Here is a 27,476-nt window from a genome sequence, read left to right as displayed (position 1 = left end):
TTGTGGAAAGGGGGCTGTGGGCTGAGTCCAAGAACAGGTCGAGTAGCTTCTAGCTATGGAAAGGAGTAGTGTGTGGGTCAATGGGGAGGTGGGTGGGGGAGACACAGCAACCTGCCAGCCTGCGTCTGGGGTGGCCCAGACAATCTTTGTAGGGTTCAGCCTAGCCTGGGAGTGCTGTATCCCTCTTTCTCCCTCTGAGGCTCCATGCAGGCTTTGTTGGGCAACAATTTAGCCTGCTGCCTGTGGCGGGGGAAGCAGGGAGGGTGAGTCTAGGCAAGGCAAAGGCACCCATCTGTTCAGGGGGCCAGAAAAAACAAATGCTGGCTAGGGGTTAGGCTGCAAGGAAGTGGGTGTGGGTGAAGGTAGAAGGAGTACAGCAGGCACTGGTGAGGGAGAATGAGGGGGAGGAGGGAAAGAGGGCTTTCAGGGGGTCATCTTGACTTCCAATCTGCCCAGCTCCTCAAAATCCATGTTTCAGCGAAATGTGACTGTCCTCCTCAGAAGCTATAGGTGTAAAGACCTCACACTTAGGGTGGGAATGAGGGGAGGGGGAAGGAGAATCAAGCTAGGCTAGGCTCTTTGTTGGGTCCTCTCATTTAAAAGAGATTAATTTTAAGAGACCCTTAGTATACATCATCCCAATAGCAGGGTAAATCAGGGCCACTGATACTTAGATTTGGAATGTGCTTTTTTTCCTCTCGAATAACCCTGCCGCTCTGTTTAGACTTTGGAGCTATTTGAGGGCTAGCCTTTAGCAGTCAAATCAGATGCCTAAGATGAGTGACTAGTAGAGGAGTGCACCTTGAGGGCAGGGTCCCGCTTTAACTCTTTTGTCCCACCCTTCCCCACCCCCTTCACCCTAATCTGCATTGGGTAGACATGAGATGACCAGTAGTGTCTGGCAGGCTGCTTAGTGCCTGCTGATGCACACCAGTATTGGTGGTCCTGGGGATGCTCAGACCCCACTTGGGTGGTGTGGCAGCAGCTTTGAAACCCTGCCTCTGGCCATCTGCTGTTAGTAGGGTTGGAAGGCCAGGGTCTTGGAAGGGAAGGGAAGCTGACAAACTAGAAAAACTGATCACAGCACACAACAGTGTTCCTCCATGGATCACTGAATGAAAACCTCAGTGCCAGGAACTCCTCCAACTGAGTTAGGTTGGATTATTATTTCCACTGCATAGATGAGGAAACTAAGGTTTCGAGAATTTAGGTGACTTGCTCAACAGCTAGAGCCAGGCTTGTAATATAGGCTCACCTACTCCAAATCCTGTGCTCAGAACCACAACAACTTGCCCTGGATTAAAATAGCACCTGGCACTTGGTGTCACTAGGCCGATGGTTCTCAGCCCTGGCTGCACAGCTGAGGCACTAGATTGAGCTAGAATCTTTGGGACAGATTCTAGCTCCTTCTTGAAACTAGAATCCTTCTTGAAGCTCCTTAAGTGATTTTGATGGGCTGCCAGGGTTTCAAACCACTATACCAGGTTAAACCATTTTGACAGTAGAGACCAGCCGGGAAATGATTACCCCCATGTAACTGGCTTTTGCATATACGACCTTTCTGTTTACATTAGGGACAGGACTATTTGTTCATGTGATTCAAAATGTACCAACATCCTGTGCTAGACACTGGGGATACTGAATCAGGCAGAATGACTTCTCACGGAGAGGAAACAGCCCGGGCCAGCCTGGGACCCTGGGAATATGATCCGTTCAGTGCTTCCTACTACTTCTGGCATGTCCCAGCCCTCCTGAGCAAGCAGGGTTGCTGTCTACTCTGTCCTATAATTCCCTCTGAATCTTGGGCTCCTTTGACTGGTGCTGATATTTTTTTCCTCCAGGAGATTTAAGGGACAGGGAAAAAAGTAGAAGAATGAAAGTAGGGCATGCAGTGTTAGAGGAGAGAAGATGCAGGAATGGGGCTCGTTAATATCTAAGTAATGAGTTTACATTGCTGGCAGGGTGAGAGTGTGTGTGTTTAGGAGGCTGGGTTCAGAACGGGTGGTGCAGTCTGCATAAGTCTAGACAAGGTCACAGAAGTTCTTAAAAGTGAAATCTGACCAGCCTCTCCCATTGCCAGAACAAAAGCACCAAATTCCTTTTTTTTTTTTTTTTTTTTTTGAGAGAATCTCGCTCTGTTGCCCAGGCTGGAGTACAGTGGTGCGATCTTGGCTGACTGCCACATCTGCCTTCTGGGTTCAAGCGATTCTCTTGCCTCAGCCTCCCGAGTAGCTGGGATTACAGACTCGCGCCACCACAGCCAGCTAACTTTTGTATTTTTTAGTAGAGACGGGGTTTTGCCATGTTGCCCAGGCTAGTCTCACACTCCTGGCCTCAAATGATCTGCCCTCCTCGGCCTCCCAAAGTGCTGGGATTCCAGGCGTGAACCACCACACCCGGTCCCTAATTCCATTCTTGATTGCTCCATCACACTGCTTGCTCTCAGGTTTCTGCTGAATAATGCTCCTTGGTCCTCTCAACTTCCAATTCTTTGATTTATTTTGACTCCTCCCCCATCCAGCCACCCCATCCCCCCATCATGTCAAGACTGGGTTGAGGGGGGGTATCTTGGCAAGTGAAGAGGCAGAATCTGGGGTGACTAACATGACTGAATTGCAAATAGCTGTTGATGAAAAAGAGGGCACAGCACTGCAATACATCCAGATTCCCAGGTATCTCATCTGGGCTCTGGTGGCTGATGGGATTCTTGATTATGGAGTGCTCCCCGCCCCAACCCTGAGGCTGTCTGTGGAAAGGCAATGGGTTGAGTTTGAGTTTTCTCCATCACACTGCAGGGAGGGAGGAAGTGACTGTTGTGATTATAGCAGACGGCAGTTAGAGAAGTGACTGCTGCTTACTCCCCACAGGATGGTGAGCAGGGCTTCTCAGAGGAGGTGGGAAATTCTCCCGCGGTGGGTAGAGTGAGGAATGTTTTATGGGCCCAGAAAATCAAAAGCAGCTTCACACATACTCTCATGTCTCTTATCTTTGAGCCACTCAGTGGCTCTTGACCCAGTCAAGGGCTGCCGATGAGAATTACCTGGAGATATTGAAAACGTAACAGATTCAGAGATCCAGATTTAGTTGGTCTCCACTGGAGTGTTTTTTTAAAGTTCTCCAGATGGTTCTAACGTGCAGCTGGAGCTGAGGAACTTACTGAAGCAAATGCTTCTTCCTCCTAATTGTAGGCATAGTTGCGCTAGACCTTTGGAGGGCCTGAGACCTTCTGTTCTTCGTCATAATTTTAAGTGTTCACCTACCATCTTCTGATACCACCACTACCACCCCACCCCTGTCTTTACTCCTAGCAAGACAACCTTAGCCTGTAGCTGTATTCTTATTTTACAACTGGGAAAGCAGGCCTGGAGAAGTTAAGGGACTTTCACAGTGTGCCAGGTCATACCTGCTGCAGAAACCAGGGGTTCTTATTCCCATTCCAGAACCTTGTCTGTAGATCTCATGCATGACTTCCAGGGTCGTGATTTTTTTGTCTGAAATATTCTAGAGAAGTGACTTCTACCCACCCTAGTTGTCATCCTCCCTATCTTCTTGGACTCTCTCTGTGTGATAGAAGGGAGTAATTTAGAACCTGGAATCAGGGTCGGGCGTGGTGGCTCATGCCTGTAATCCCAGCACTTTGGGGTGCCAAGGCAGGTGGATCACGAGGTCAGGAGATTGAGACCATCCTGGCTAACACAGCGAAACCCCGTCTCTACTAAAAATACAAAAAATTAGCCGGGTGCAGTGGCGGGTGCCTGTAGTCCCAGCTACTTGGGAGACTGAGGCAGGAGAATGGCATGAATCTGGGAGGTGGAGTTTGCAGTGAGCCAAGATCGCGCTACTGCACTCCAGCCTGGGCAAAAGAGCGAGACTCCATCTCAAAAAAAAAAAAAAGAACCTGGAATCAGAAGACCTGGATTTGAATCCTGCTTCTGCCGAGGGTGTTCTTGGACCCCATCCAAGCCTTAGTTATAATAATCCCTTGTGGAGTGGGTGTGGGAATGAAACAGAACGTTCTTTGGAAACTTTAAGATGCTTGGTAAATGCTACTTCCTTGGAGCAATTATCTCATCAGCATCTGTCGGGACCCAGGTTGTACTCTCCAAGGACCGATAGGTCAGGGGGAGATGGATCAGACTAGATCAGACTTGTACATGGGAAAGAGTGAAGCTGGCTCCCTCCTTTCTCTCTGCAGGACGGGTTTGGGCCTTGCTTGTGGCCTTCAGCAGTCTCTTCTCATTTATGCCCGAGACCATGGGTGCACAATCCTTTTTTTGGCACTGGCTAGAGTGAAGAATAAGGGCTAATAGATTCCCCCACACCCTTGCCTCCACCTGGCTGCCCAGCCAGAAATCTTCCCAGTAGAGATCACCATCCGCCCCCGACCCCCGAGCTGAATACTTAAGGGGTGGGTCCTTCCCATCAAGCTGATTTCTCAATGAGAGGGACAATCCCAGCTTCCCCAACATTGCAGAGCCCAAACATGTGGAAGAGTTGGAAGCTCCACACAGATGTCAGAGTAAGGGAGGGGGCAGGCGATTCTCCTTGTGCCTCTTCCCAGCCCGGTAGCAGGGGCCCATGCTTCCTCCCTGGTCTGTCCTTGCAGGAGCTGTCCAGGCGGAGGCAGTTCCTGCGGGAGCATGCGGCCCCCTTCTCCGCCTTCCTCACAGACAGCTTCGGCCGGCAGCACAGCTACCTGCGGATCTCCCTCACAGAGAAGTGCAACCTCAGATGTGAGTCACCTTCCTGGCCCTCTCTGGGCTGGTGTCCATCTGCTGAAGCAGCCCTTGAAATTTCCCTGTGCCTGGAAATCCTCCTGTGTCCTCCAGTTCTGCTTTCTAACTTCTTCACCTGCTACCCCTTGCTTACCAGGCCAGGTGGGCTTCAGGGGCAAGATAGGGGTCAAGGCTGAGTTGTATGATTGTAGAAGCTGTGTCCTACTTGGAATTAGATTTGAAAACATAAATGCAGTTGGATTTAGAATTAAGATTGGATCCTGGACCTCTCATTCTTCAGGGGTCCTTCCTCCTGTTTCCCTGTAGTTCCCGAAGTCCAGGACATGGCCAGGGGTGGGGTGGTGGACATTATAAACATTTGAAGTAGACAGCCATGCCCATGCCAGCACTGCTGACTCTGGAGGTGCCCCAGTCCTGTGACAAATCAGCTGGGGCCAGGCTAATAACAAAGAGGCCTCATTTCATAATCCTCCCAAAGAGTGCTCTGGATCTGTAGCCACTGCTGGAGGGACTTCCAAAGTTGATCTTCCTTCCCCTCTGTTCCTTCCTTCCGCCTCTCCCCCCTTTCCCCTCCCCTCCCCCTCCCCCTCCCCCTCCCTCCCCCCTCCCCCCTCCCCTCCCTCCCCCTTTCCACTCCCCTCCCCCTCCCCCTCCCCTCCCCTCCCTCCCCTCCCTCCCCCCTCTGCTCCCCTCCCTCCCCCTCCCCCTCCGCTCCTCTCCCCTCCCTCCCCTCCCTCCCCCTCCCCTCCCTCCCCTTCCTTCCCCCTCCCTCCCCTCCCTCCCTCCCCTCCCCCTCCCCCTCCCCCTCCCTCCCCTCCCCCTCCCCCTCCCCCTCCCTCCCCTCCCCCTTCCTCCCTTCCCTCCCCCCTCCCGCTCCCATCCCCCTCCCCCTCCCCATCCCCCTCCCCTCCCCCTCCCCCCTCCGTCCTCCCCTCCTCCCCTCCCCTCTCCTCTCCACTTCCCCCATCCCCTTCCCCTCCCCCATCCCCTTCCCCTCCCCCTCCCTCCTTCTCCCCTCCTCCTCCCTCTTCCCCCATTCCCCCTCTCCCCCCTCTCCCCCTCTCTCCCCCTTCCCCCTTCCCCCTCCCGCTTTCCCCATCCCACTTTTCCCCCTTCCCCCCACCCCTTTCCCCCCTTCCCCCCGCCCCTTTCCCCCTTCCCCCCGCCCCTTTCCCCCTTCCCCCGCCCCTTTTCCCCCTCCCCCTGTCCCTCCCCTTCTCCCCTCCCCCTTTCCGCCTTCCTCCTTCCCCCTCCTTCCCCCCTTCCCCCCCTTCTTTTCCTCCCCACTTTCTTTCACTATACCTCACGATAAGAAATAAAGTTACTTCATGGTCCAATAAATGCATGCATGTATGTTTAGTAACTGTTTAACCAAACAAGATGTACTATATGCTTTACATTCTGGTAGTCTTACTTATTCTCTTCAGTCTCAAAGGACTGGTTCTGGACCCAACTGAGTAATTTGCCTTCATGACTCTCTAACAGATCTTGACCCAAACCTTAATGAAACTGCAGCACAGGAAGTGACGGTGGAGGATGGTGGCCCTTCCACGGCCTGCCACTGCTCACCTCATTTACCCCATTCTGATACCTCACCATGAACAAGTAGTATCTCAGTTTTCCAACATATAAAATGGGTCTGATGATAACCTGAAATAGATAGAGTGGATTTGAGAATGCTTGTAGCTACAGAGGACGGCAGCTTTTGCCAGGCCAGAGAGTACCTCTCTCTCACCCCATGACACACAGAGAGAAAGCTACCTGTTTGCCATAGCCAGTGAAATGCAGGAGGATGGGTGACAATGCCAGGAGGAACGCCCCTGCCCAGGTGCCCTCAGCCCAGGAAGTCAGGCCAGGCTCTGCCCTCAGCCTACTTCATCTCTAACCCATGCCCTTGGCCTCCCACTGAGGGATGTTATGGCCAGATTGTGTGTGTTGGGCATAGGGAAAGGTGTTAACGTTTCAGAAATGAGAAAGGTGAGGCCTGGGGAGATGCTGGCCTGGGGTTTTTCCACCTCAGGTTTAGTGAGGTCTCCACTCACATCCAGATGGGTTTGAGAAGCCTTTGGCCTGATGGAGAGTTGGGGAGCGGAGGCATCACGGGGCTGTGGCCGTGCCTCTTTCCTCCCTCCACATTCCCATTCATCCTTCCCTCAGGTCAGTACTGCATGCCCGAGGAGGGGGTTCCGCTGACCCCCAAAGCCAACCTGCTGACCACAGAGGAGATCCTGACCCTCGCCCGGCTCTTTGTGAAGGAAGGCGTCGACAAGATCCGGCTCACAGGTGGAGAGCCACTTATCCGGCCGGACGTGGTGGACATTGTGGGTGAGTTGGACGAAAGTCATCGCCACTTCTCCCAGCGCTGCCTCATCCGGCTGGACACTGATGCCGATGTTAACAGTGGCAGCTGACATTCATTTAGCACATGACACTCTCTTGGTCCTACAACACCTGCTGAGACAGGTGCTATTATTATTTCCATTTTTGATGAGAAAATGAGGCTTAGGTTGGATAACTTGCCCAAGGTCAGGAAGCTCCCAAATGCCAGACCTCAGTAGCTTGCTGTCACATTGAGACCAAGGTCCTCCAGGAGGCCCACGTGACCTGGCTCTTGCTGACCTCCAAAACCCTTGCAGGCTTCTCCACCTTCCCCCTCCTTCCCATTCACATGACCGGGCCTTGACATGTGCTGTTCCCTTTGCTAGGAGCTCAGGGCACTGTCCTCGACCTCATTCAGGTCTCTGTTCACATGTCATCTCAGCAAGGCCTTCCTCAACCATCCTGTCTAAAGTGCGTCCTCATGTACTCACACCAGCCACTCTTTCCCAGAAATTGGCAAGTTATAGCAGCCAAATCTGGGCCGACATGTGTTTTTGCCTAACTTGCAAACTGAGTGTTGTTTGTTTGTTTTTGAAATAGAGTCTCGCTCTGTCACCTAGGCTAGAATGCAGTGGCAGGATCTCAGCTCACTGCAACCTCCACCTCCCAGGTTCAAGTGACTCTCCTTCCTCAGCCTCCAGAGTAGCTGGGCTTACAGGCACACACCGCTATGCCTGGCTAATTTTTTGTGTTTTTAGCAGGGACGGGGTTTCACCATGTTGGCTAAGCTGGTCTCGAAACCCTGACCTCAAGTGATCCACACACCTCGGCCTCCCAAAGTGCTGAGATTACAGGCGTGAGCCACTGCATCCTGCCATGGTTTTTATGTTCCTAAATAATGGGGAAAAAAATAAAATAATAACATTTTCTACCACACGAAAATTATAAAATCCTATATGTTCAGTGTCTATTAATGGAGTTTTATTGGAATATAGCCATGCCCATTCATTTACATATTGCCCATGGCTGCTTTGGCAGAGTTGCATGGTGTTGACAAAGACTGTGTTGCAAAGCTGGCCAGCCAAGTAGAAAATATTTACTATCTGGACTTCCACAGAAAAAGTGTGGCAACCCCTGCCCTACTCACTTACCCTACTTTGTTTTGCTTCATAGCATTTATCTCATCCTGGCACTGTGTGATTGGGTTGTGTGTTTGGTTTCTTTAATTTTCTGTCTCCTGCATTCGCTGGCGTGAAAGCTCTCAGGTTGCTGGAGCAGGTTTTGTTTTTGGCATCCAGTACCGTGCCTGACACATGGTTGATGCTCCCTGAAATTCGCTGAATGAATGGAGACTGGGTCAGAGTAGTCTCTGCAGTACGGCATATTCCTATCTGAGTCTCCACTGTGCCTCTTACAAGAAGCGTACCTTGGGCAACTTTTAAAATCTGTTCTAAGCCTTGAGGCAGTGATAGTACCTACCTTATAAGGTTGACCTGAGGAGGGAATGAGAATGAAATGCCCAGCCTATGGCAAGTGCTCTGTAAAGGTAGCTCTAAAGGGCCTCTTGCCGTGAGCTTCTAAACCCCAAGATCAGGAAAGAGACCTTTGCTCATGTAATTATAGGTGATGAAATCGGGGCTATGAGGTTCCATGTTCTTGTTTGCTGTCCCATCAAGCTGCTTTGGACAGGACCCCCCACCCCTCAGCTCTCTAGCTCAGTAATTGTTCGCTGGAGTACCCTCTTACATGCCTCCTACTGTGCTGAGCACACGAAGATGAATGAGCACCAGCCCTGCTGTTGAGGACCCATGGCCCACTGGAGGAAGCAGCTGCTGTATAAGGGGAGCCTAGGTGCTGTGAGAGTCCCAAGGAGGGGCCCAGGTCCCCCTGACAGCCCTCTTCTCCCTCCTGCCCCATTGCCAGCTCCCTTCAGCTCCTACTGGTCACTTGGCCTGGGAACCTCTGTCATCCTGTGCTGGCTGAGCTGGCCCAGGCAAGCTGACCCCATGTTCCAGGCAGCTCCTCAGGGCTAAAAGGCAGGCTGGCTACCAGGAAAGGGCTGAACCTGCTGAACCAGCTGCTTGCCAGGCCCAGCCCCCTCATCCAGGCCACTTCCTCTCCCTGGCACCCGCGGGCATGGGCCGCCTTGTGCCAGGACCTGTGAGAGAGCAGAGGGGGCGAGGATCACTCACTGGTCAGGGAGGTACAGGATGGCTGAGCACCGGTATGAGGACTTGGGGCTCTCCCCGGAAACCCCAGCGTGCAGAGAGGGAAGAATGGGAGCCAGGAAAGTTGGTAGCTCTGTCCCCATTCTGCCACTCTCTGGCTGGGTGAACTTGTGCAGGTTCCTTCCCCACCCAGGGCCTCAGTTTCCTCAGCTGTGGATGAGCCACTTTAAGGATGTTTTCTGCTGTGATATTCTGTGGTTATTGGCCCTGGCTGATGGAATGGGATGGGCAAGGGGTGATCGCCACATGGATGCTAGTTAGGACAAGGCCCCGCCTGCAGTGACCTGCTTCTGAGGATTTACCTCCTGCCTCCCAGGGGGTGGGGGTGGGTGAAACACCTCCCCTTGCCCCTCTCCCAGTGCTTCAAAAAGAATGGCGGCTGCACCCCCTCACTTCCTGTGGCGCTGTGCCTGTGAGCACTCTGACATCCCTCAGGGGCTAGCCTCTGATCTTCCCCAGAGGAGCTGCTTCAGAGCAAAGCAGCCTTGAAGGGCAGGGCAGATGGGTGCTGGTGGAGGAAGGAGGGATGGGGGAAGAGAGAGAACAGAAGTCAGGGCCAGGATGTTCACGAACACTTGTGCCTACCCTCTCACGTGAGGGTTGTGAGGGGCCCCCACCTGGAGGCAGAGCAAAAGGATTGCAGGTTACAGTTTCTGCCGAGCCTGAGGTCCCGTTCACCTCAGGTCCATGTCTGAAGCTCTGTCAGCCTTTGAGAGGTGCTGCAGAACACCCCACGGGAAGGGTTTGGGCCCCTCAGCTCTCTCTGGCTCCCTCTGCCAACCCCTTGCCTCTCCAGCACTTCTGCACCCTGCTTCGTGTGCAGACAAAGTCCCATGCCCCTTCTTTTCAGCTGAGATGGGTTTAAAGCATTATCTTGGTGCAAAAGTTATGGCGGGTTTGGCCATGAATAGCATTGTCCCATAGAGCATGGGTGTCCTATCTTTTGGCTTCCCTGGGCCACAGTGGAAGAATTTTCTGAGGCCACACATAAAATACACGAACACTAACGATAGCTGATGAGCTAAAAATTTACCAAAAAATCTAATGTTTTTAGAAAATTTACAAATTTGTGTTGGGCCACATTCAAAGCCATCCTAGGCCATGTGCAGCCCCTAGGGCACAGGTTGAACAAGCTTGCCGTAGAGCTTCCCAAGATGATGGAATGTTCTGCATCTGTGTTGTTTGATACAGTAGCCACTCATAGCTCTTGAGGGCCTGACATGTGGCTAATGTAACCGAGAAATTGAATTTGTATTTTATGATTTTTTCGTTCATTTAAGTAGCCTCATGTGGCCAGCAGCTGCTGTATTGGACAGTGAAAGTTAGGGTCTTCCAAAGGAAGGAAGAAGGAACTAAGCGCACAAGTACTGTGAGAGTGTTGGAGGAGTTTGCAGGGCCCTTGTTTTCCATCCTAACTTCCCGAACGACTGGCCACTGCCAGATGAGCTGGACTTAGCTTAAGAATTGCTCACTGGGGAACAGCAGACACTGGGACCTACTTGAGGGTGGAGGGTGGGAAAAGGGAGAGGATCAGAAAAAATAACTATTGAGTACTAGGCTTAGTACCTGGATGACGAAGTAATCTGTACAACAAACCCCCATGACACAAGTTAACCCATGTAACAAACCTGCACATGTACCCCTGAACGTAAAAAAAAGTTGGAAAAAAATCACTCATTGCGGCAGCTTCTTCCTTTCCTTTTTCTTTCCTTCCTTCTTTCCTTCCTTCTTTCCTTCCATTCCTCGCTCCCTCCATTCCTTCCTGCCTTTCTTGTAGAGTATAGCTTGATTTCACAGCTTAAAACCCATGAGAGGCTTAATGTAATGGAAAGCCAATGACAGATTGTGAAAAGAGGTAAAGCATTTTGTTTTATTTTTGGTGGGCTCCAGTTGCATAGAATTAGGTTAAATCATACTCCTTGGTTCATGAGATATTCTCATCATTGATCCATGTATGACTTGCTTTACTTTATTCATGTTAATAATGTTAGTGGTTCCTAAGGAAACCCACTATACCACCAATGTTTTGGCAAAAAGTTTTTTTTTTTTTAGACGCAGTCTTGCTCTGTCGCCCAGGCTGGAGTGCAGTGGTGCGATCTGAGCTGACTGCAACCACTGCCTCCCAGGTTCACGCCATTCTCCCACCTCAGCCTCCCAAGTAGCTGGGACTACAGGCACCCGCCACCATGCCTGGCTAATTTTTTATATTTTTAGTAGAGGCGGGGTTTCACTGTGTTAGCCAGGATGATCTCGATATCCTGACCTCATGATCCACCCGCCTCGGCCTCCCAAAGTGCTGGGATTACAGGCATGAGCCACTGCGCCCAGCCATTTGGCAATAACTTTTAACTACCTATGGGGCCTTCCCTATACTGTACCCTGCCCCCACCCCACTGCCACCTAAGGTAAGTGTTCCTCAGTTTTCTATTTATCGTTTCCTTGCTGCCCTGTCCCCCCCTTTTTTTGGCGGGGGGAGACCGGATCTAGCTCTGTTGCCCAGGCTGGAGTGCAGTGGCACGACAACTCACTGCAGCCTCAACCTCCCGGGTTCAAGCGATCCTCCCACCTCAGCCTCTAGAGTAGTTGGGACTACAGGCGCACACCACCACACCCAGCTAATTTTTGTATTTTTTGTAGAGACAGTGTTTTGCCATGTTACCCAGGCTGGTCTTGCACTCCTGGGCTCAAGTGATCCTCCTGCCCTGGCCTCCCAAAGTGCTGGGATTACAGGCATGAGCCACCACACCTAGCCTATTCCCTTGCTTTTTAAAAAGTAGATATAGCGTTTTGAAGTTTGTAAATGTCATGCTGTGTGTAGTCTTTCAGGGCTTATTGTTTTTGACTCAAGTAAAATGCATAATGTTATACAGAGTTGTAGTTCTTTTTTCCTCTGTGGTCTACTGTTACATTATGTGAATGTACCCTATTTTCTCCTTTTAGTGAGCATTTGAATTGGTTCTAGCTTTTTTGTTGTGGACGGTGCCGCTTTAAACACTGTTTTCATTAACATATCTTGGTATACAGTTTCTCTAGCGGTGGAATTGCTGGATCATAAAATAGGTGAATGTTTAACTCTGGAAAACAATGTGGCATTACTTAATAACATGGTTGTGCCAAATACACTTTCACCAGCCCTATGTAAGAGATCCTGCCAAATGACCGCCCAACACTCAGTATTATTCTTGATATTTGCCAGTTGAACAAGTGTAAAATTATATTTCATTGTGGTCTTAATTTGTATTTTCATGTTTAAGAATGAAGTTGGCATCTCTTCACATGTTAATTAACTATACATATATATAAAATATATTTTACTGTGTAATTCCTGGTCATGTCTTTTGCCTATTTTTCTATTTGGTTCTTTGTCCTTTCATACTTATTTGGTACAGGTTCTTTATATATGTTGTGAATATCTCCTCCCCATCTGAAAAAATGAGTTACACCATGTGTAATGATTGTTTTTGATCAGTAGCAGTTCTTGAATTTATCAGCGTTTTTTTCTTTTATGGTTAGTGTTTTCATATCTTGTTAATGAAACACCTAACCCCAGATCAGATCACCTACCTTCGTTCTTCACAAAAAATTTTAAATTTGCATATAGGTCCTTAGTTCATCTGTAGATGATTTTTGGGAATTCAATGTAATTTTTTTCCATATGGATAGCCATTTTTTTTATAGTTCTTTATATTGAACAATCCTTACTTCCTCCATAAATCTGCCATTCTGAACTTGATCTGTTTCAAGTTCTACTTTGTTCTGTTGGTCCATTTGTTAGTCTCTGTGCCAATATCAACTGTCTTAATCACTGTAGCTTCATCAGTCAATTATCTGGTAGGGCAAGTTCTTTTTATTCTTTTTCAACAGTGTTTTACATATACTAAGGCTTGACCATGTAAATTTTGAAATCAGCTTATCAAGTTTTTTTTTTGTTGTTGCTGTTTTTTGTTTGTTTTTTGTTTTTGAGACAGAGTCTTACTCTGTCACCCAGGCTGGAGTGCAATGACACGATCTCGGCTCACTGCCACCTTTGCCTCCCGGGTTCAAGTGATTCTCCTGCTTTGGCTTCCCAAGCAGCTGGGATTACAGGCATATGCCACCACCACACCTGGCTAATTTTTGTATTTTTGGTAGAAACAGGGTTTTACTACGTTGGGCAGGCTGGTCTTGAACTCCTGACCTCAAATGATCCACCTGCCTTGGCCTCCCAAAGTGCTGGGATTACAGCCATCAGCCACCGTGCCTGGCCTCCAGTTGACTTTTAAGCTAGTTCTTTGGGCAGTTGCCGCTGATTTCTTCAGTAAGGGGATAATCAGTGATGGTGCTGAGGTCTCAGTGGGCAAGGGAAAGAATACAACGTAACCTGCTTCATTTTCCTTTATCTACTCACATTCTTTGCCCATCTTCATCCCCTAACTCATACCATTTCAGAACAACTAGCCTTCTTAAGGACTTAGATTGTTAAGTTCTTACATTCCTAGATTGTGTTTCTCTGGGGTTGATTTGGTAGAAGTGAACAACCACTGCTAATTTTCCTTATTGGTAGAGTCAGAGTGAAACTCTTTCCTTTTTCAAACAGCTCTTATTTGTAAACTTTATTATTATTTTTTTTTACAAAAGTAATTTATGTTTATTTCAGAAAAGCAGAAAGAATGTCATTACTGCCTGTTTGTAACCACTGTTGACATTTTGGTTTGATGACCCACCTGCCATTTTTCCTCTGCATCTTGTGTTTACTATTTTTTGTGTTTACTGCATCTCTTGTTACTGTTCTCTCTACGTAATATAGTGCGTGCATTTCCCTACACCCTAATGTATGATTTTACAGAGTCATTTTGGGTTGCATAATGTTCCGTCATCCAGAGAAAACATAATTTAACCAGTTTGCTATTGTTGGCTCTCTAGATTATTTCCCACTTTCCTTAATTATGCATTACTCCGTGATGAACATCCTTGTAGGTAAATGTTATTCACATCCATGATTATTTCCTTAAATTCTTAGTGGAATTTCAGGTCAAAGGCTTTAAAAATTCATGTACAACTTCCTCCAGAAAGATTATATGATTTTATTCTTACACCATGATTGTGTGCATTCCCATGCACCCCTACCTTAAACTGATGATGAATTTTGTAACATTCTGCCTTTTCTAATATTTGGCTTCACTTGAGCACTTTACTCTTGGTTTCCTCTCTCTTGCAGTGCTGAGCTGGGTCTTCATAGAGACATACGTTTACATAGCTTCTTGGAAACAACTGGTCTGGTGGCTGGAAGGGTGTAGTCAGTGGCACTGTCCATGTAGCAAAGGTCAGCTAAAATTCAGGGGGAGGGGTGTGTATGTGTGTCACCCACATTATCAAAGAAAACGTGTTTGTTATAGAAAGAAATTTTACCTATAAATAAATACAAAAATCACCTATGATCCTATTGATCACAGATAACTACTGTGTACATTTTGATAGCTTATCTTTTCTCTAGATCTTCTTGGATTTGAATGTGAGCAGGTGTGTTTCTTCAGACTCATTCTTTTCATTCTTTGGTCTTTTGTATCCAGCTCTTCAAGAATGCCTTTGCTGAATTTTCCAGTTTGCTCATTCATTCCTGTGTTCATTCTGCTTCTCAAGTTTTTTCTTCTTGTAACTATATATTGTTTAATTTTCAAGAGCCCTAATTAGGGTTTTTTCTTGGTTTATTTTCAAGATTGAATATTTATCCCAATAAGGATATTCCCTCTGCTTTTTAAAAGAATTGTCTTCTGTTATCACTGTTCCTTCTCCTCCTCCTTTCATTCTTCTATTTGGGGAAGTAGTTATCTTTCTTTCATGCTTCTTCCTTAAATGTTTGTTGATTCTTGGCGGTATACTCATCTTAGTGCCTGAGGTCTCTGTTGGCCTGCCTGGCAATGTTGTTTGTGTTGTGTTTCTGTTTGGGTTGCTCCAAGGTTGTGGAGAAGGGGTGTGAGGTACTGCTGAGTGTCACCAGGACTCAGGCCTTGCCCCCGAAATGGTTTGGCTGTGTCCCCACCCAAATCTCTTCTTGAATTGTAGTTCCCATAATCCCCACGTGTCATGGGAGGGACCCAGTAGGAGGTAATTTAATAATGGGGGTGGTTACCCTCATGCTGTTCTCATGATAGTGAGTTTTGACGAGATCTGATGATTTTTATAAGGGGCTTTTCCTGTTTTGCTCAACATTTCTTGCTGCCGCCATGTGAAGAAGGACGTGTTTGCTTCCTCTTCTGCCATGATTGTAAGTTTCCTGAGGCCTCCCTAACCATGCTGAACTGTGAGTCAATGAAACCTCTTTTCTTTATAAATTACCCAGTCTCAGGTATTTCTTTATTAGCAGCGTGAGAAGGAACTAATACAGCCCCATGGCTGGCTTAACTGTCTGCACTGGTGCTCTATCCTTGAGGCAAATGCTTCTGCTGCCTTCCCGTGCCGACAGGGAAGGATGAGGCCAACCTGTCCAGCTCCTTCAAATATAACTCCCCTCTTAGACAACCTCCCTGACATGTAGTAGGACCCCTCTGCTCCTGTACATGTGACTACTAAGCTGCGTGCACACTAGTCTCTCCCTGTTTTTACAGAACCTTCTCCTGGGTGCACTTTGAGCTGTGGTCTCTATCTGTCTGGTCGGTTCCATCTGCTTTCTCTCTTTCAGTACTAATTTACCTTTCTGGGCTATCTACGGCATTCTTTCTTACCTTCCAATGCTATTATGGATTTTTAAAATCCTTCCATTATTTCTAGGGATATTTGGTAGAATGGAGCTGTCAAATAGCACTTAATTCAAACACTTCTGTTTCCATTATACAGAGTATTAAGACCTGTGTAGTACTTGGTTGTTAAGAGCAGAGTCCTGAGTCAAGTACACATGGATTTAAATGCCAGCTCTTCTTACTGTGTGAGATTAAGCAATTTTCATAATCTTGCAGAGCACCTCTTTCCTTACCTACTAAATGAGATAATTGTTATTGTGAGGCTTCAATGAGCTAATGTATGCAAAGCCCTCAGCAGAGCACCTAGCACAGAGCACTCAATGCTTAATCTTTTGGTGGTTTTTGTCAGTTTTGATTCTTAGCTTTCTTTTTAAGTTAGGCCTGGTTAATATAGGTCTGCAGAGAGCCTCTTTTCCATCCATCTTGTCTGGACAAAGAGTTTTGCCTTCCAGCCCTTTTCCCGGCCTCACTAAGAAGAAGCAAGCAGTCTGACACCCTTTCTGTTGTCCTTACAGCCCAGCTCCAGCGGCTGGAAGGGCTGAGAACCATAGGTGTTACCACCAATGGCATCAACCTGGCCCGGCTACTGCCCCAGCTTCAGAAGGCTGGTCTCAGTGCCATCAACATCAGCCTGGACACCCTGGTGCCTGCCAAGTTTGAGTTCATTGTCCGCAGGAAAGGTGAGCGGATGTGGATGGGGTGGGTGTCCCTCCCAGGGCCTGCACATAGCTGGGGAGGGCGTGGCCATTGCTGAGCCAGGGGCCTGGTCACTTCCTCTTGGTGTCTGGGCTATCAGTAAGTCAAAGCACTTATTTCTCACCCCTCATCTTTGCCAAATGTATGTCAGGGACTTTGGGGGTCAGACGCTAATGACCTAGGGTGACCAACCTCCCCACCACCCCAGCCCCAGTTTGCCTAGGACTTGAGGGGGTTTTAGAATGAAGGACTTGAAGTTTTAAAACCAAGACAGTCTGTGGCAAACTGGGCCGAGTTGGTCATTCTACGATGAGCTCTGAAGAAACGTGGGACAGCCCAGGGTGGAAGTAGCCACCCTGGGATGCCAGGGTCTGGGTGTATGCTGCCAGGAGGGGGTCCCCCAGCAGGCCCCCATGGTTGTCCCTGTGCCCACCTGGGTATAAGCCCCTCCTATGCACCTCCTACTACAGGCACATCCATACCCTCCACTCACCTGCCTCAGGAGGCCCAAGGTAGACAGGTGGAGCCAGCCTCGAGCTCTGGGTCACAGGAGACCAGTGCCTGGCTTCCCTTTGGCATGGACCTCATGTTGGGGCAAAGGCTCTTCAGGTTGGGATACCCTTTGATATGTGGGAGGGGGTACATGACTGAGGACTCTGGAGGATCAGAGGGGTGGCAGGGAGACCCAGATCTCCTTCCTCTTCCTTGGAAACAGCTTCAAGATCAGCCCCACCACCTTCTTTCCTTCCTTTTCTTAAACGGGGTGTGATGCCTTGCTTAATACCCTCCATGTGCTGAGGAAGCACTCATGGTGTCTCCTTCCTCTATGGAGGCCTGCTGCAGGTGCTGTGGAGGGGACAGAAGACACATAAGACATTGCCCTGGCCTTACAGGCTGCTAAGGGCCAAAAGATGTCATTCCATGTGACAGCCTTTGCTTGTCTTGTGGTACTGATTAAAGAGTTACAGAGAGGAAGAAAGAACTCTTAGCAGGAGAGAACTAGGAGGGCTTCAAGGAGGATGCATGCATGCTGGCCTTGAGGAACCGGAGGGTTTCAATCAATGGCACATACTCTGAGGGGGAGCAGGAGTACAGAACCTGCAAGGGCTCTACGGTGGGAAAGTGGGAGGTGGATCTGTGGGCTGTACTGCCCGCAAACACGTTCTCCCTTTTTGTCTCTTATTTCCTGGCACATGGATTGGAGACATCAGATCTTCCCTCCCATTCATACTCTTTTGTCCACCACCTGCCTTTGGAGGGGAGTGTTTTACAGAAAAGAAAACTTATAGTTCTAGGTTATCCTAGCAGCATTATTTTTTTCAAAGCTATACATTTTTCCCTTTACCCTCTCACTGAGCAGTCTGAAAATGCTGCAAGGAAACCATGGAGGCCATCTCTAGGCACCCTGTCTCACAGGTGACCACCCAGGCTGTGCAGGCTGGGGGTGCTGGAGGGGGCCAGGATGCAGTAGGTGATCAAGTGATTGGATGCATGAGAGAACTGGGCAGTGAGAAGTCAGCCTGGGGTCACAATGACTGTGGTTAATGATTGTTGAGACAATAATTGCTTACCAGCCCTGGAACAGCACCTGTGCGTAGTAGGTGCTCAGAGAGTATGTGTTGAGTGAATAATTGATGGACTGTTGAGGAAAAAACACTGAAACGGGAGTGGAAAACCTGCATTCTGAAAGATGGAGTCATGGGGCTTTGAGCAGAGCATTGCCTCACTCTGGGTCTTGGTTTCCTCCTGTAGACTACAAGAGGGTTCAACTAGATCCAGGGTCAGCATGCTATGGCCCACAGGCCACATCTAGCCCCCTGCCTGTTTTCATGTAGCCTTTGAGCCAAGAATGCATTTTACAGATAGCATTCAAAATCAGTTAATGATAGGGAACATTAACTATGAACCCTATTTAAGCAAAATATTGTCCCTGCAAAAAGAATTGCATTATTGTATCCCATTTGTAGATCTGCTTTACAAAACACTATAGTCAGTTATTACTATTACATTTTGAATTTAGCCAACACTTTGTGACATATACTTACACGGATCCTCAATTTTGCCTCTTGGCTTGCAAAGCCTACGATATTACTCTGGCCTGTTTTAGAAAACGTTTGCCAATCTCCAGACTAGATGGGCTCTGGTGCTTTTCTGTGGGGGTGTGGGGGAAGAGGAGAGAGAACAGAAGTTCCTGGATCCTTGTTTCTCCCTCCCAGGCTTCCACAAAGTCATGGAGGGCATCCACAAGGCCATCGAGCTGGGCTACAACCCTGTGAAGGTGAGGCCGTGCCCCTGCCGTAGATTCCCGACTTCCCTCCACACTGCCCTGGCCTTCCCCTCACCGCCCCTTGGCCCACTTGAGAGCCCTCAGCTCTGGCCAGCATGGCTGAAGTACGTGCACCCGTCCGCCTCTTCTCTCCCTGCTGGTCCAGCCCTGCCAACCCTCGAGAGAAACGAGAAAATCAGTGACCCCAAGGAATCCCATAACTTAGAGAACTGAGTGGGAGAGGCAAGGAATGGGTCCCTGAGTGGAAGGCCTCAGTGAGTGCCAGGCCCCCAAGGGGCATCTCCACAAAAGAATGCAGAGGGCACAGCCCTCATGGTCCCATTGTTCCCCGGCCAGGTGAACTGTGTGGTGATGCGAGGCCTTAACGAGGATGAACTCCTGGACTTTGCGGCCTTGACTGAGGGCCTCCCCCTGGATGTGCGCTTCATAGAGTATATGCCCTTTGATGGTCAGTGACCAGGGATGGGTTGAGGGAGGGAAGAAGGGGTTGGGCCTGCAGGTCGCATAGGGTGGCTCACCCACTGGGTATGGCTGACCTCAGGGGCAGTGAGTCTAGGATTATGATGGGCTGTTGGTGGCTTCTCGGAGCCCACTGTGGATGTGATTCAATCCACCAGTTTTAGGCAGAGCCCCCGTCCCTCCCTTCTAAGAGGCTGGAGAACTGATTGCTATGCTGTGGCAGGGGATGGACTCAAAGACCCCGGGGCCCCTTCAACTGTGATTCAGAAGCTCCCCTTGCCTTCCCCCATCCTGAATACAGGCAACAAGTGGAACTTCAAGAAGATGGTCAGCTATAAGGAGATGCTAGACACTGTCCGGCAGCAGTGGCCAGAGCTGGAGAAGGTGCCAGAGGAGGAATCCAGCACAGCCAAGGTTAGGGAGCAGGAGGGTGTGGGGCAGGCCTGGAGGAAGGTCGTACCTCCACCCTAGGATGGAGAGCTAGCAGGGAGCTGCACTGTGGTGGGGATGCTGTGATGTGGGATGGTACCATTTAAGCAGGAAGCATCAGTGCTATCACAACCACCTCCCTGTTTCATGGATGAAGATGTGGGCTCGGCTAGGGTGGGGGACTCAGTAACATGTCAGAGGACACACTCCAGGAAGTGGCAGAGAGGGGTGCTCATCCCGCTTCCACACAGACTTTTCTAAACATGCTGCCCACAGGTCCCTGCCTTAGCAGCTTTTATCTAGGGCAAGCCAGGCATAGGTCAACCCATGGGTCATCCATCCTACCAGAGTCTCCTATCACCTGAGGGCCTTGGGTGGAGCTTCACGTGGGGTCCTCTGGGAGAGGGTTGAGGAGTGGAGGTTCTGATGTCATGGAGTGAGAAACTGGGCTCAGTAGCCCATCCCCTCCACTGCCCTTTTGCTCCCACTCTCCCCTGCCCAGGCCTTTAAAATCCCTGGCTTCCAAGGCCAGATCAGCTTCATCACATCCATGTCTGAGCATTTCTGTGGGACCTGCAACCGCCTGCGAATCACAGCTGATGGGAACCTCAAGGTGAGCATCCCCTCCTCCACAGGGACCCCTTGCCACCTCTGTGTTCTCATGTCTCCTCCCACCTGTGCTCCCTGATTGGAGAGGAGGCTGGCAGGGCACGGTGTGGGGGGAGGTGGTTGGTGCAATAATGTCAGGTTTGGGGGCATGATGGGAGCAGCAGGTGAGGGTGAACTCATGGCCCCTCTGGAAATGTCACCCTGATTCCTTCCTTCCTTCTATGGGGCCCTGAAGTAGCTTCTGGTTTATTGGGAGCTCCTTTCCAGCTCTCATGGAGCTGCAGGATCAATGTGCATTTTGCCTGGCCCCCGCCATGGTTAGCCCCTTCCACCAGGCCAGGGGCTTAGCTCTGAAACCAGAAATGGATGTTACTCATATCTAACAAGCATGTCCTGTGCATTCGTCCCTGTGGGGGATGTTGGGACCCCTTCTCGTCAGGGCTATGCAGACTCACAGGCAAGACCAAACAGAGGCAATGTGTGGCAGCACGAGAGTCCTTGCCACACGCATGGCTAGATAGGCTGTGAGAGTGCAGGGCATTAAGAGCACTACAGACCTCAGCGAGCCTTGAAGAATGGGTGGGGCAGAAGTGGGGAGGGGAGGGTGCATACATAGGGTTCATACTGGTTGGGCGGGCTAGGGCAGATTAAAGTCAGCTATGGGAAGACTACATTGTAGGGGGCTTTGGTTCAGAATGTGTTCTGTGGACAATAGTGTGCTGCGTAAGGTTCCTGAACAGGGGAGACATCCCCCATGTATGTTTTATAAGCCACAGGCTGGGTGTGATGACAGGAAGACCAATTAGGTGGCCATTCAGTGGTTCTCCAAATATGTTAGAGTGTGAATTGAAGGGAAGGAAGACTCAGAGAGCTTGGTAATGTTCGCGGAAGGAGAGGAGGAAGGCATCAAGGTAGCTGGAAGGCCTTGGGATCTTTTACAATTGTGGGAGGGTGATGATGGTGGGTTGGGTTTAGATGCATGCAGTTTGAATCCAAAAGGAACCATCCAGCAGGTTGCTGAAAAGCTTGGGGGTTTTTCTGGGTTGGAGATACGGAATTGACTTGGACTAGAGGTGGTATCTGTATCTGTGAGGTCTTGGCAGGAAATGGAAGGTGGGATTCTGAAGAGAATGTAATGAAGAAGCTATTTATAACATATAAGATTAAGGGAACCAATAAAGGATATTGAGGTACTTGGGACCAGCAGCAGCAAAGTGCTGTTCCCACTTAGGAAGGGCAAGGGGGAGGCACTGATGTCACTGGGGCCCAGGAAGGGCTGGAGCCTTAAAAGAGAGGCCACCTCATTGGCACTTGAGCTGTGCAGAGAAGCAGCTGCTGCCAGATACATCAAAGCAGGGAGGAAGTAGGGGAGAAATGCCTGAAGATTGTTCTTTCCCTTTACCCATTGATCTCCCAGGCAGGAGCCAGCTGGGGGGCGGGAGGGGAGGGTGGCACCAGGTGAAGTCCACAGGAGGAACCTCTTTGTTGCAGAGAAGGGAACCTGGAGGCTGGTTGGGGAGCGAGGCATGAGGAATAACAGGCACGCTGAAGCAGTTAGACCTATCCTAGATTTCACTGGTATCTTCTCCAGTGGTCTCTGCCTGCAGAAGCTTCTCAGACATTCTTCTTTCTCTGTGGCCACAGTGCCTTGTGCAGAGCTGGCACAGAGTAGATGCTTCATAAGTTTTGGTGGAAGGATGGTAGGTATATTGATTTCTGGGGCTGTCTCATCCATCCCTCTTACAGAAGCTGAGAAGCATTGAGTGAAGTTTGACCTTAAGTTGTCATGCCCAGCAGCCCTCAGCTGAAGCTTCCAAGCAGTGATCACAGACTCAAATAGGTACAGGGCAGTCAGGTGATGTCCACAAGGGATGTGGAGGGGCTGAGGTGAAATGGGATGTGTGTGCCACAACAGGGGTAGGAGACTTCCAGGACACACACAGCTCCAACTGGTTGGGGGCCATTCTCATGGTGATAAAGTGGTCATTCCAGCAAGTGTCTCAGAAGGTAGATATCTGGATTTTTACATGCTATCTCTGTTGGCATCTACTTAGTTTTTTTAAAATACACTGAGGGAAGTATGACTGTAACTCACATATAGGTATTGGGAAGTCGAATTTTGCCTCTTGCTCTTCTAGCCTCTCTGACCTCCCTACAGCACCTCTGTCTCTCACTGCTAGGGGCCCTGCCGTGGGAGGCCTGGGCCCTGGTGCTCCTCCCGGAGGGAGAACCAGGGAAGGAGTTAGCTCCTCAGAGGCCAGGAGGCCAAGGCTCAGGGGTAAGGAAGGCATATTGTCCTCACCCACATGTAGGTCTGCCTCTTTGGAAACTCTGAGGTATCCCTGCGGGATCACCTGCGAGCTGGGGCCTCTGAGCAGGAGCTGCTGAGAATCATTGGGGCTGCTGTGGGCAGGAAGAAGCGGCAGCATGCAGGTAAAGGCAGGGTGGGGAGGGCTGGCCTGGATGGTGAGTGGGCCTTGTCCCTGAGAGGGAGGTGTGGAGTTGTGGGGTGAGATGACCAAGGAACACCTAGGGGGAAGCTGGCGAGAGTCAGCATCATCCCCACTACCACTCACTGCTGTTGGCCCTCTGGACTCAGGGTACAGTGATGCTTCTCCTTCCATGGGGAAAAGTCATAGCAGAGGCTGCACAGGAGAGGGGACCCCAAATTCTCTTGGGCTGTTTTACTAGGTGGGAAGAAGGGGGTGTCATTGCTTCTTTCTCATCCCACACGTGGCCTTCTGTTTAGGGAGGGCAGGGTCCTGATGTCCACAGACTGTTCTTTGGGCTCAGCCTTGAGCGACCTCGCAGTGCACATGTGGGGGCCTTTTGTCATATAGCTGAGTGCATGTGCTCGGGGCTGTCAAGCGCGTTTGTTTCAGTGAACTCTCCTCTCCCCACCCTCTCCCTCTCCCCCTCCCCCTCCCCTGCTTTCCTCTCCCTCTCCCCCTCCCCTGCTTTCCTCTCCCTCCCCATCTTTCCCTCACCCCAGGCATGTTCAGTATTTCCCAGATGAAGAACCGGCCCATGATCCTCATCGGTGGGTGACCCATCAGTACGTAACCACTCACCCTTGTCATTTGGGGATCTCGTGGGGTGGGAGCCGTGCCATAGGCACCCCCAGCTCCTGCATTTCATGCTGATTTCTCATCCTTGTTTTTCTTCTATTCCTCCTTCCTCTCTTCTTAACCTTCAAGGTTTTACTGTTTCTTCCCCCACTGTTCATGATCCCCCTTACTATACCTGCCACAGAAATGATCCTTCTGTCTCACCAGACATCAGAGCAGGGGGATGGTCTGCCAGATTTAATGATCACTAAGTTAGTGGCTCCCTGAGAATTGAAATCCTGGTTAAAACAGAGGCCTTTTCCTCGGCTCTAAAATCTCCCATTTGGATAATGTGACAGGTGTCCTCTGTAGTACGCACTGATCCATGCACGGTGTATCTGGACCATGAGCCCCCACGGGTGGATGTGTGGCCAGACGTCTGTGCTGGGCAGATCTTGAGGCAGCAAGTTAATAATGTTACTCACATGTAACATGAGGTAATGATGGCCAAGACCTCAACTTCCCAATTCCTTAACTCTCAGGAACATCTGCATAGGATGTATCATTGTGTGTGTAGGATGCTTCAAACAAAAGCCCCCTGGTTTTAAGTCCTTATGTGGTCTCCTACCCCTGGGGGCTGGGCTGGTCACTGAGGAGCTGTAGGGTGGCTGTTGCCCCTCTGTCACGGTGCCCAGATTATAGCAGGTGAGGCCTTGACCCTTTGCTCGCAGTCAGTTCTGAGCCCCCTGAACTGTGCCACTAGGAAAGAAAAAACGGGGGAGAAAAGATGAGAGGAAAGATCCTTTCTTTAGAGGTTAGAGCAGAGGGAACTCAGTGGCCCAGAGGGGAAGGCAGGCTAGAGACAGCCCAAGGACCATCTTTGCCCACTGGCTGCCCGGGAAAGCAAAGGTAGCTCGCCACTGGGAAGAAGACTCTCATCTCCTCTCCTCCCACCCCCAGCATCCAAGTCCTCTTGTTGGGCCCTGACCCATGCTGAGGCACCTTCATGGCCTTGATGGCATCTCCCCAGAAGGGAGGCTGCCCCTCTGACATTGACATGTCTGGGGCTTAGAGTATGATGCGAAGTGGGAAGCTGGGGGAGCATTTGCTTCATACTTTCAGAGATATTGAGTAACCAGTCTGCTTTCCATACAACCAAGAGTTGCCTAGGACAGGGCCTCTCAGAATTTCATGTGCATGTGAATCACTGGGGATTTTGTCCTTTTGGATTGACTTGGAAGGTCTGGGGTGGGATTCTGCATCTCTTGTGAGTTCTCAGGTGGTGCTGGTGCTGCTGGTGCTGCTGGTCCATAAGCCAACCACCCTTTGAGTAACAAGAGCCTGCACGATTCCCTAGGCCCTCTGCACCATCTGAATTAGCCCGTCAGTTTGTATGTGCTTCTCATGTGCTTCAGGGGACTTGAAAAACATTTAAGTAGATCACAAATTCCCCTTATTATCTTGTCTGTAAACTAAGTGGTTATATTAACTCTTCATGGAGAATGTGAAGATAAAAATAGGTGTAATTGGTAATTTAGAGTGAGACCTAGCTCTAGTTTTAAGAAAATGAAGGGACATTCAGAGGTCATGTGATCCAGGCCTCAGCTTGGTGCTGCTTGAGAGACCTTGGGAATTGAGAAGGTTTTCATGTGGAGGGAACCCTGTGCCACGGTGGCACAGCAGTTTCTAGGAGGGCTGTTACCCTGTACATCACTGGGTGAGAAGGGCTGTGAACTTGGACTCTGGGTGCCATCTATCTCTGGATCTTCTGCTTTGTCTTGTCCCGCTATGCTTTTTGTTCTTCATTCCTCTTTCCCCGGTATGAAAGAGAACTTGAGGTGGGATAGGGAGAGGGTTGGGGAGTAGAGGTGGGAAAAAGAATTGCCTTTTGGACTTAGTCTTTCTTCTCTTTTCTTCTTGCCTTGCAGAGTTATTTTTGATGTTCCACAATTCCCCACCAGCCAATCCAAGCATTTTCTCCTGGGACCCCCTCCATTTTCAGGGTCTAAGACCCAGAATGAGTTTCTCCAGCCAGGTGGCCACTTTATGGAAAGGATGCAGGGTCCCCCAGACCCCTCCTCTAGCCCAGCAGCGGCTGGGGTCTGGCTTCTTTCAGAGACACTACACTTCCCGTGCAGACTCAGATGCCAACTCAAAGTGCCTTAGCCCAGGTTCCTGGGCTTCTGCTGCCCCCTCAGGACCCCAGCTAACCTCAGAACAACTAACTCATGTGGACTCGGAAGGACGGGCAGCTATGGTAGATGTGGGCAGGAAGCCAGACACAGAGCGGGTGGCTGTGGCTTCAGCCGTGGTCCTCCTGGGACCTGTAGCCTTCAAGCTTGTCCAGCAGAACCAGCTCAAGAAAGGAGATGCCCTAGTGGTGGCCCAGCTGGCTGGAGTCCAGGCAGCCAAGGTGACCAGCCAGCTGATCCCTCTGTGCCACCACGTGGCCCTGAGCCACATCCAGGTGCAGCTGGAGCTGGACAGCACACGCCATGCCGTGAAGATCCAGGCATCTTGCCGGGCTCGGGGCCCCACTGGGGTGGAGATGGAGGCCCTGACGTCTGCTGCAGTGGCCGCCCTCACCCTGTATGACATGTGCAAGGCTGTCAGCAGGGACATCGTGTTGGAGGAGATCAAGCTCATTAGCAAGACTGGTGGTCAGCGGGGGGACTTCCATCGGGCTTAGCACCTGCCCTTCTCACCCATGGCCCACCCAGGCCTGGAGCTGGGATGCAATGTAGGCTGAGGGAAAGACGTCAGGTTCCTTTAATCACAGTCACTGTTTGTTTACCTTGAGCAGTAAACCCGAAGTCAGCCTGCTCTACTACTAACAAACAGGCCTGCTGCTAGATGATCTCTAATGACCAATGGGGCTTCCTTTCTATAGGGAGGATACCAGCAGGCCCTTAAGCCTTCCAGGACACTAAGGTCATGGGAGCGGGACTGCAACAAGCAATGTCAGATAACTAACAGAGAAATCATGTTCTTTGTGGACTATTTCAGACAACCAGGTTCCGACAGTCCAGCCCAGAACTTTTCCTTCTCATTTTGGGTTTTCTCTTCTCCTACTTTCCTGGGGAGAGATTAAGGGCTCATTAAGCAGAGGAGCCCACTTTGAGGAGAGCAAAGCACAAGCTTGCCTGAAGAATGGATCCCAACTTCTCCCCGGCAGCTCTGCCTCCCAACTTCTCCCCGGCAGCTCTGCCTCCCTAAGTCTGTGAAGCCGCAGCCCTGCCCTGTCCTGACTTCATCTCTCCTTCTGCCCAAGTCTGTGTCCCATCAGACTTGCAGCCTTTCAGCTTAACAGTTGCCCGGTCCTGCTGGCCCCTTTTCCTCTGGCCCCCCTCTTCTGAAACAGGATGTGCACACATGGGCCATAGCCCTAAGGACTCCTGCCGGACCACACAGCCCACACCTGGCCCTGTTCACGGCTGTTCCACCCACCCCTCTTTATTCTGGAGCATATCAGGGAAAGAAGAGTTGATGATAGATTGCCTTCACCCTCACAGCGCACAAATAAAGCTACGATGCCAACTTTGCAGATGCAAGAATGAAGACACTGTGTGGGTAGGGCACTGAGCTGCTGCAGTTTCACAGGGAAGGCTGCACCTATCATCAATCCTATCCCAAAAGACACAGTTCCCTGAGGGAAGAAGAGGAGGGACCTGGAAAGGCCTAAGGGTGTATTCTCTGTATAGCCCCGCTATGGGAGAATAAAGTGGAGTAGGGGGCATAGAAATGCACCATCTAAGGGAAATTTTCTGTCAGGTGGTGGCCAGGGGTGTTCAAAGCTCATTGCTTGCATTACCAGCTATTAGAGAGATCAGAGAGGGCAATTAATTAGAGGCTCCTGGTTCTCACATCCCAAACACACACAGTTCTGGCCTGCTGGGCTCTCTAACTTGGATGTCTTTCTTTGAGTGAGTCCTCAGTGGTGCCCCCTGCCT

The 27,476-nt window shown here is 50.1% G+C and overlaps 1 protein-coding gene across 5 annotated transcripts in view; it reads left to right on the top strand.

The window, feature by feature from the left end:
- MOCS1 (molybdenum cofactor synthesis 1) overlaps nt 1-27,268 on the top strand; it is a 29,733-nt gene extending 2,465 nt beyond the window's left edge. Inside the window, exons 2-11 of one of the 5 annotated variants that reach the window (XM_014345369.4) lie at nt 4,607-4,733; nt 6,894-7,061; nt 16,515-16,679; nt 18,912-18,973; nt 19,319-19,430; nt 19,743-19,855; nt 20,373-20,483; nt 22,792-22,912; nt 23,472-23,519; nt 25,455-27,268. In XM_014345369.4, the coding sequence (XP_014200855.3) occupies nt 4,607-4,733; nt 6,894-7,061; nt 16,515-16,679; nt 18,912-18,973; nt 19,319-19,430; nt 19,743-19,855; nt 20,373-20,483; nt 22,792-22,912; nt 23,472-23,519; nt 25,455-26,215 (1,788 nt within the window). In that variant the 3' untranslated portion in view covers nt 26,216-27,268. Of the gene's footprint in view, nt 1-4,606; nt 4,734-6,893; nt 7,062-16,514; nt 16,680-18,911; nt 18,974-19,318; nt 19,431-19,742; nt 19,856-20,372; nt 20,484-22,791; nt 22,913-23,471; nt 23,535-25,454 lie in introns of all 5 variants that reach the window. The other 4 variants (XM_003833334.6, XM_014345370.4, XM_014345371.4 and 1 more) reach the window with 4 other exon arrangements.
- The last annotated feature ends 208 nt before the right edge of the window (nt 27,269-27,476 follow it).

The sequence above is a fragment of the Pan paniscus genome, chromosome 5 (assembly GCF_029289425.2).
Source record: "Pan paniscus chromosome 5, NHGRI_mPanPan1-v2.0_pri, whole genome shotgun sequence".
Lineage (NCBI taxonomy): Eukaryota > Metazoa > Chordata > Mammalia > Primates > Hominidae > Pan > Pan paniscus.
Note: the sequence above shows the minus strand (reverse complement) of the source record. Positions and strands in the feature narration are given on the sequence as shown.